This window comes from Neopelma chrysocephalum, unplaced genomic scaffold (assembly GCF_003984885.1).
Source record: "Neopelma chrysocephalum unplaced genomic scaffold, ASM398488v2 Primary Assembly neopelma1_185076, whole genome shotgun sequence".
Taxonomy (NCBI): domain Eukaryota; kingdom Metazoa; phylum Chordata; class Aves; order Passeriformes; family Pipridae; genus Neopelma; species Neopelma chrysocephalum.
This window is the reverse complement of record NW_020938618.1, coordinates 1-8,002: the sequence shown is the minus strand read 5'-3', so window position 1 is coordinate 8,002 and position 8,002 is coordinate 1. Positions and strand designations below refer to the sequence as shown.

Sequence of the window (8,002 nt, the reverse complement as noted above, 5' to 3'; positions counted from 1 at the left end):
TGGCAGAGTATTCCATGACATTGCCAGGCTGGAATACGCCGGGAGCCGGTTGGAAAGGGAAGAAGGGATGAGTTGAGAGCACAAACAGGGATTTGGGGATGGGAAAAACCATCCCCAGGGGGGTGGGAAAAGCCCAGGAATCTCCAGGATCATCCCTAAACATCCCAAGGAAAGCAGGGAGCTGATCCCAAGGCACTGTCTGTTCCCTTTTTCCTTCTCCCTCCCAAATTTGTCCCAAATGCCATTTTTATCTCCCACCAGCTCCTGGATGGGAAGCTGAGAATTCCTATATGGATTCCAAGGGGGGGGAAAAAATACATTCCAAAGCTTCCAGGAATGCATTGGCATTCTGGGATTAGGGGGGGAAAATGGGATCTCTTGGGAAGGGAAGGTTTGGGAAGGTTTGGGAAGGGAAGGTTTGGGAAGGGAAGGTTTGGGAAGGTTTGGGAAGGTTTGGGAAGGGAAGGGAAGGGAAGGTTTGGGAAGGGAAGGGAAGGTTTGGGAAGGGAAGGTTTGGGAAGGGAAGGTTTGGGAAGGGAAGGTTTGGGAAGGTTTGGGAAGGTTTGGGAAGGTTTGGGAAGGGAAGGGAAGGGAAGGGAAGGGAAAGGAAGGGAAGGTTTGGGAAGGGAAGGGAAGGGAAGGGAAGGGAAGGTTTGGGAAGGGAAGGGAAGGGAAGGTAACAAAGGGATGTCAAACACCAGGCTCCAGGTGCCACCGGATCCGGAGTCACCCACCCACTTGTTCCTGCGTCACCGGCACCGTCGGCAGCGACGAGATCTTCTCCTTGTCCGCCGGCGGAGGTCCTGTGTTTTCCAGCTGCCCCAGGAGCTGCAGAGGAGCCGGAATTCCAGGCTCAGGAATTCCCGTGGCCCTGGATCCCTCTCTCCCCCCAAAAGCTGGCACAGGTGCCCCTCACCTGGGTGACGATGGCGTCGAGGCCGCTCTGTCCCCACGCGTAATCCCCGGGATTGGAGTGCAGCATCCCGCTCCTGCCGGCGGGAGAGCCCAGGAATTCCTCCCCATCCCAAACTTCCAGGGGCTCACCGCTGGCAGCTGGGCTCATCCCGGGTTTTTTTTTTGGCTTTTTTACTCACCAGGAAAAGGGATGTTGGGAGCCAGGGACGGCCGAGTTGGCGAAAAACCCCGCGAAGATCTGCTGGATTATCCTGGAAAAAAAGGAGGAATGGGAGGGGGAAAGATGGGAAGAGCGAGTTGAGTGAATAAATAAAAGGTGGGAGCAGGGGAAAAATGGGAATTCCTGCCCCATGGATGCGTGGCTGCAGGGTTCATGATTGGAAAATCCCTGGATAAAACAGAGGGACAGCAGGAAGGATTTAGGGAAGCGAGTTCATCCCAGGGTGGGAGGACTGGGAATGCCTCGAGTTCCAATGGAAGGGTGGGCACTGGGACAGGGAAAATCAGGGAAAAACATGGGAAGAACAAGTTAAATAAATAAATTAATTAATTAGTTCATTCATCCCAGGGTGGGAGAACTGGGAATGCCTCAAGTCCCAACGGAAGGGTTGGCACTGGGACAGGGAAAACCAGGGAAAAACACTGGGAGAACAAGTTAAATAAATAAATAAATAAATGAATTAATTCATTCCAGGGTGGGAGGACTGGGAATGCCTCGAGTTCCAGTGGAAGAGTTGGCACCGGGACAGGGAAAACCCGGGAAAAACATTGGGAGAACAAGTGAAGTAAATAAATCCATAAATAACTGGTGGCAGCAGGAATAGGCAGCAACACGGGGAATCCCGTTCCCATGGATACAGGGGCTCACAGCTGGGAATTCCCTGGATAAAGCCCCGAAATGGAGGGACAGCTCCGAAGGAATCCGGGCTCATGGGAACACCGGGAATGCCCCGGCAGCAAGCCAGGGAAAGCCACTTGGAATTGTGCTGAAGGGAAGTGCCGGGATCCCTCGTTTTTCCGCCCGGGTTTCTTCCCAAATCCCATTTTTCCCTGGAATTCCCACTCACCCCTCGATGGCGGGTGAGCGATCCGGGCGGGAGCTGCCTCGGGATCGGAACCTGCGGCTCGGGGGCAGCCGGGGGGGGCGGCCGGGCCCCCACAGCTCTCCCGGGGATCCCCGATCCGGATCCCGGCCCTCGGAATCCAGGGAGCCGCCGGCGCTCAGGAACGGCCGGAAATCCGGGAAGAACATCGTGTGGTCCAAGTGGTCCCAAAGCTGCGGAGAAAGGGAGGGAAAGAAGGGGAGGTTCCTCCAGCTCCGGAGCTCATCCCGTCGGGAACGGAGGCCGCGGCGCCGGAGCGACGTTCCCGTGGTTGCCACGGATTCCGGGAATGAAAGTCCGGGAAAAAGGCTCAATTATAGCCCGACGGGATGTGGAGCCACTGGGACAACCCCCTGGAATGCCCGTTATCCCAATAAATCCAGAGGCTGTGGTGTTGGTCTCTCCCTCTTTCCAAGGGTTGGAATTTGAAGAGGGATAATCCGTGGGATCCCCCGGGGGTCTCACAGCCCCAGGGAAGGACATGGATGTGGATTTGGAAGGATCCCCCATCCCTGTGCCCCCCCCCCATCCCGCTGTTTTGTGGGATCTGTCCCTGTGGATAAAGCCATTCCCTGCCCCTGTGGTGCCTGATCCCACCTGCTCCCTGATTCCTCCAATTCCCAGCCCAGAGCCTCTCCAAGGGTGATATAAAGGAAGATCCATGGATCTCCACTCCAGAGGGTGCAGGAAAACCCCCAGGAATTCAGAGCCAGAGCCCCCATCCCCCAGGGCAACCCTCTCCCACAAATCCTTTTGGATTAAGGAATAAAAGCCACGGAATAAAGATTCTGTGTTGTCCCGCTGCTCTGATGGGATGGAGGCCACTTCCAGGCATTATTCATCCCAAAATCCAGTCTGATTTATGGAGCACGAAGCTCTGCAGGATCGGGATCCTGCTGGAGCTTGGGAATTTCTGGGATACGAAGAAATATCCAGGCAATAATTGGGATCAGGAGACAAATGGATCCAGAGGAAGAGGGGACCCAGCACGGAAGCAAACAGGAAGAATCCGGATTGGGAACAGATTGGGATCTGCATTGGAATTCTGGCTGTTTGGTGACCCCATTCCTGGTTCGGGATTGAGGGAATTTCCTACGAGTTTGGACTTCATAATGGATGGATTCCGGAAAATCTGGGAGCAGGAACAACCCCCACACAAATCCTGGGATGTGCCAGCACCAGGCTCTTCCCTAAATTCTTCTTTTCCATGTCCTGCCCATCCCTGGCGGGTCTCGACGCCAAAAGTGTCCTGAAAATTCCCCCAAATCCTGGAAACTGCCAGGAAAAGGAGCTGCCAGGGAAGATGCCTCAGGAAAACCCTCTGGATTTGGGGGAAAAAAGCAGGAAAACTCACCTCTGCAAACTGGGAGGAGGGGCTGCCATCCAGGGAACTGCCGTCGAAAAAACTGGGAAAAGCAGGAGAGTGAGGGCAGGGCCCATTCCCAAAATTCCCCTGTGCTCCCAAAAATCCCTCCTGTGCTCCCAAAACCCCCCCCCAGCCTTCCCAAATCCCTGTTTTGTTTCCCGGAATCCCCTCAGAAGGGATAAAAAAAATACAAAAAAATAGAAGAAAAGGTTAAAAAATAGAAGAAAAGGTTAAAAAATAGGAAAAAAGTTAAAAAATTACAAAAAAAGTTAAAAAATAGAAAAAAAGTTAAAAAATAAAAGAAAAGGTTAAAAATACAAAAAAAAGGTTAAAAAATACAAAGAAAGGTTAAAAATACAAAAAAAAGATTAAAAATGCAAAAATAGGTTAAAAAATACAAAAAGAGGTTAAAAAATACAAAAAAGGTTAAAAATACAAAAAAGATTAAAAAATACGAAAAAAGGTTAAAAAATACAAAAAGTTAAAAAAAATTCAAGAAAGTTAAAGAAATACAAGAAAAGGTTAAAAAAGTCCAAAAATAGCAAAAAAGGGTTTGGTTTTTTTTTTTAAATATTAAAAAGGGTGAGAAATAAAAAAAAAAACCAAAAGGGTAAAAAAATTAGGAAAAAGGGTAAAAAATATAAGAAAGGGTAAAAAAAATGAAAAAGGGTAAAAAATTATGAAAAAGGGTAAAAAAAATACGAAAAAGAGTAAAAAAAAAATACAAAAAAAGGGTAAAAAAAAATACGAAAAAGGGTTAAAAAAAGAGCAAAAGGTTCAAAAAAAGAGCAAAAGGGGGGGGGGAAAAAGACCAAAATATGGCATTTTTCCCACTTCATCTCCCTCTTGTCTCTCCACGTGCCCAGCTCTGGGATATCCCTGGATTTTCCGGTACCTGGAATCATCAGTGACTTCCTCGATGAAGCCGGACTCGCAGCGGGGGCAGGTGTATTCCTGGGAAGACAAGGAGTTGGGATTAGCCATGGAATACTTGGGATTCCAGGGAAAAACAGCCCCCTCCCGGGAAGATTCCCGATCCTGGCTGTCAAGCAGCTCATCCCTTCTGATCCCAATCCCAATCCCAAGGGATTTGGGTGCTCGGGAGCTGTAGAGCCAATGGGAGAAAATTCCTTCAGAGGGGAAAAGTTTTCCCTGCTGTCATTCCCAGAGTTCTGTCCTAGAGCTGTGGATTGCCTTGAATTTGGGGAAAAACATGGAAAAACCCAAAAGCTTCCCCCCCTCCTTCCCCCCTGGATTCTCTCTCCCAGATTTTTCCCTCCCTGGATCCTGTCCCACAGCTGGAGCATTCCCAAATCCCACCCTCTTCCATCCAGAACCGATCCCTGCCGGATCAGAACATTCCTTTCTTCTTTTCCAGGAAATCCCAGATGCCATCCCCCCCCCCAAGCATTCCCAAAGTCCGCCTTTCTCAGTTTTGTGGGATCTCCATCCAAACCCTTCCTTGTGCGCTTCCCAAATCCGTCCCCATCAGAATCCCGGGAGCCTCCAGGCCCAAATCCTCCTCTGGAGGAGGTGGGAAGCAAAGCCCAGCCCCCACCCTGGCTGCTCCAGCTCCTTCCTGTGGATTCCCAGATGGATCAGATTCCGGAGCCGGTGCAGGTGACACCTCCTGGTAACCCAACCCCGGCAGCTCCGGCTTCATCCACGGATTCTGTTGCTTCCAGGAGACTCCAGCTCCATTTTTCCAGCCCCAGCCCCTGTTCACCTCTGGATCCTTATCCCACAGGATCTGTATTTCCTTGGGAATACGCAGGACCATCCCCACACCTCAAACAGCCTTGCTTTCCCAGTTTTTCCCTAAGCAAAGCACCTCATTCCAAACTATCCCACCTCAATTCCCACCACCACACCCCGATCCAGAGTTATCCCATCCCAATTCTGACCATCCCACATCATTCCAGACTATCCAAACGTTTGGCTCTTCCCAGACTCCCTTCCCTTCCCTTCCCTCGTTCCCAGCCTTTTCCTTGCCCAAAAACTCCCCTGACCCAAACCAGGGAATTCTGGGCTAAAAAAAGGGTGGTTTGGGGTTGGGATTCTCCAAGGACAAACCCCTGGGAAGCAGTTTTCAGGTGGGATCCAGGAGGTTCCAGAAACAGGAACTGGAGCAGGACCGGGCAGAGGATCCCAGGAAATGGAATTCCAGGTGTTTCAAGGAGCAGGGCCGGAGTTTTCCTCCCGGGATAAACAAGAAATGTGATGGAAGCACCAGGAAATCCTGGATTTTGGGGATGGAGGGGTTGGGAGAGGGACTTGGACAATGTTTCCTTCAAAAAAAAGCGGATTTGGGAACGCTGGAGGGGGAAAAACGGATCCTTTGGGGTGGGATAAAAGGAGTTAAGGAAAATTTGGGATGCTCCCAGTCGCAGGGAATAGGAACTGGGAAAATTTAGGAGCAGGTTGGCAATTCCCACCCTGTCAGGATGCGGGGACCGCTCAGGGAGCGGGATGGGAATGGGATTATCCCAAATCCCAGTCTGAGAACTGGGATGGGGGGCGGAGGGGGGGCGGGATTTTGGGGTCGCCAATCCTGTTCCGTGGGGGGATTTTGGGGTCGCCAATCCTGCTCCGTGGGGGGATTTTGGGGTCGCTCCGTCCCTGCAGGTTCGGGAGGTTTTAGGGGGGGTCCAGCACGGGGAGGAGGGAGGATGGGGAGTCCCCCCCTTGGCTGAGGGGTCCCTAAAGGGATTTGGGGGGGCTGGAGGCACTGAAGGGTCGGGCATTGGGGGGGGGGTCACCCCTTCCTGCAGGGATTTGGGGAGGGTCACCCTTGAGGGAAGGGAGGAGGGGTCACCCCTTCCTCTGAGGGCTCAGGGAGGGACTGAGGGGTCACCCCCGCCTGCCGTACCCTCCCACCTCCCCCGGCCCGGGACTCACAGGCAGCTCGGAGCTCCCCCGAGTCCCCCTCCCGCCCGGGGCTCACCGGTAGCTTGGGGCTGACCTCGCCCTTGCAGCTGTGGCAGAAGAACCGGTGCTGCGGCACCGCCGCCGCCTCCGCCATCTTCGCCCGCCGTCACTCCTCCGGGGGGGGCCACAGAGCGCGGCCCAGAGCGGCCCCGCGCTTCCGCTCAGCTCGTCTGCTCCGCTCCCACCGCGGAGAGCGAGGGCGGGAGGATAGAGCGGCCCGGCGGGGTAGTGGCGTGCAGTGCGCCCCCTGCTGTGGGGTCTCCCGAGGAGGGACGGCGGCAGCGGCGGCGGCGGAAGTGGCGGAAGCGGAAGTGGAGGGGAAGCGGAAGTGGCCGTTGCCATGGCGGCGGTTGCGGCCTAGGCCGGGCCTGGGGGTGAGAGCGGGGAGGGCCCGGGACCCCTGAGGGAGGGAGGAGGGGAGATCCCACCTGGAGAGGGGCGGGAGGGGCACCGGGATCCCTGTGACACGGCTGATTCCCCCCAGGAGGGGACATAGAGAACCCCGGGGGGGGTCAACATCTGTCCCCTCTCTGTCACCCCCCAGCTGTTCTTTCCCCACCACGTTCCTGGGATTCCTGGGGGCCGCCGGGATGACGCAGGCGGAGCTGCGGCTCTGCTCCCTGCTGCTCCAAGAGCACTTCGGGGAGATCGTGGAGAAAGTCGGGAATTCCCTGCTCCGGACGGGCCCGCGGCCGCTGCGGCTCCTGGTGGGCGACACGGGGCTGCTCCTGGATCAGGTACGGGATGGGAGGAGGCCAGAGGGGGAAACCGGTGGGAAAACTTGGAGAAGGACGAGGAATATTTGATAACAGTAACTCAGAGAGTTTTCTGGAGTGGAGGTTTGTATCTCCCTGGAAAACTTCTTTGGAAAGGAGGAGAGAAACTCTGAGGCTCTGTAGGGAGGAAAGATGGGGATAAACCGGTGGGAAAACGTGGAGAAGGACTGGAATTTGTAATGAGATAAATCAGGAGTGGAAGGTTCGTGTGTCCCTGGAAAACTTGAGGAAGAAGGAAAGAAACTGGTGTCGAGAGCAAAATAATCCAGGGATAGGGATAGATGGGAGGGAGAAGGACAAGACATTTCGAATGAAATAAATCAGGAAGGGGGAATTTTTCCGGAGCGGGAGGTTTGCGTTCCCCCGAAAAGGAAGGAGGAGGGAAATTCGGATTCTCCGGGAGGAAAACGGGGAATCTGGGCAGGGGAAAAGTGAGATTCCCAACCTTCCCGCTCCCTCCTGCAGGTGAAGAAGGCCCTTTGTGTCCTGCTCCAGCACGACCTGGTGCGGTACGAGGTGCAGCCCCGCGGCTCCGTGGAATACGAGGCCCGGAGCGAGCGGATCCTGCGGATCCTGCGCTACCCCCGCTACATCTACACGGCCAAGACGCTCTACGGGGACCCCGGGGAGCTGCTGGTGGAGGAGCTGCTGCTCCACGGCCACCTCTCCATGAGCTGCGCCGTCGCCAGGGTGGCCGACCGCCTCACCGAGACCATGGAAGGTGGGAGGGAAGCTCCTGCCTGGAAAAAAAAGCGGAGCGGGTTTGGGAATGTGGGAGCAGAGGATTTGTGGGGTGTTCGTGGTAAGGTCGTGGTGGTGGCCACGGTGTTGCCATGTGCTCCAGAGCCTCAGGAACATCCTGGATCCGGCTGATGGAGACCATGGAGGGTGGGAAGCACCTCCTTGGAAAACTA

General features: G+C 54.4%; 2 protein-coding genes across 4 annotated transcripts; one reads left to right on the top strand and one right to left on the bottom strand.

Annotated features, from left to right (window-relative positions):
* Nucleotides 1-631: 631 nt before the first annotated feature.
* On the bottom strand, nt 632-6,445 carry LOC113962775 (E3 ubiquitin-protein ligase RNF115-like). 2 transcript variants are annotated; one of them, XM_027673542.1, is made up of 7 exons: nt 6,329-6,445; nt 4,280-4,338; nt 3,373-3,424; nt 1,983-2,191; nt 1,095-1,166; nt 917-989; nt 632-828 (listed from the first exon to the last, which is right to left on the bottom strand). In XM_027673542.1, exons 1-7 carry the CDS (start codon nt 6,404-6,406, stop codon nt 727-729), a joined length of 645 nt encoding a protein of 214 aa, XP_027529343.1. In that variant the 5' UTR covers nt 6,407-6,445; the 3' UTR covers nt 632-726. The 2 variants fall into 2 exon arrangements, with proteins under 2 accessions (XP_027529343.1, XP_027529344.1); XM_027673543.1 differs by having other exon boundaries at nt 6,347-6,441.
* A 157-nt stretch (nt 6,446-6,602) lies between these two features.
* LOC113962776 (DNA-directed RNA polymerase III subunit RPC3-like) lies at nt 6,603-7,996 on the top strand. 2 transcript variants are annotated; one of them, XM_027673544.1, is made up of 3 exons: nt 6,603-6,686; nt 6,857-7,049; nt 7,554-7,996. In XM_027673544.1, the coding sequence occupies exons 2-3, from the start codon at nt 6,903-6,905 to the stop codon at nt 7,959-7,961; spliced, it is 555 nt and encodes a 184-aa protein (XP_027529345.1). In that variant the 5' UTR covers nt 6,603-6,686; nt 6,857-6,902; the 3' UTR covers nt 7,962-7,996. The 2 variants fall into 2 exon arrangements, with proteins under 2 accessions (XP_027529345.1, XP_027529346.1); XM_027673545.1 differs by having other exon boundaries at nt 6,624-6,678.
* The last annotated feature ends 6 nt before the right edge of the window (nt 7,997-8,002 follow it).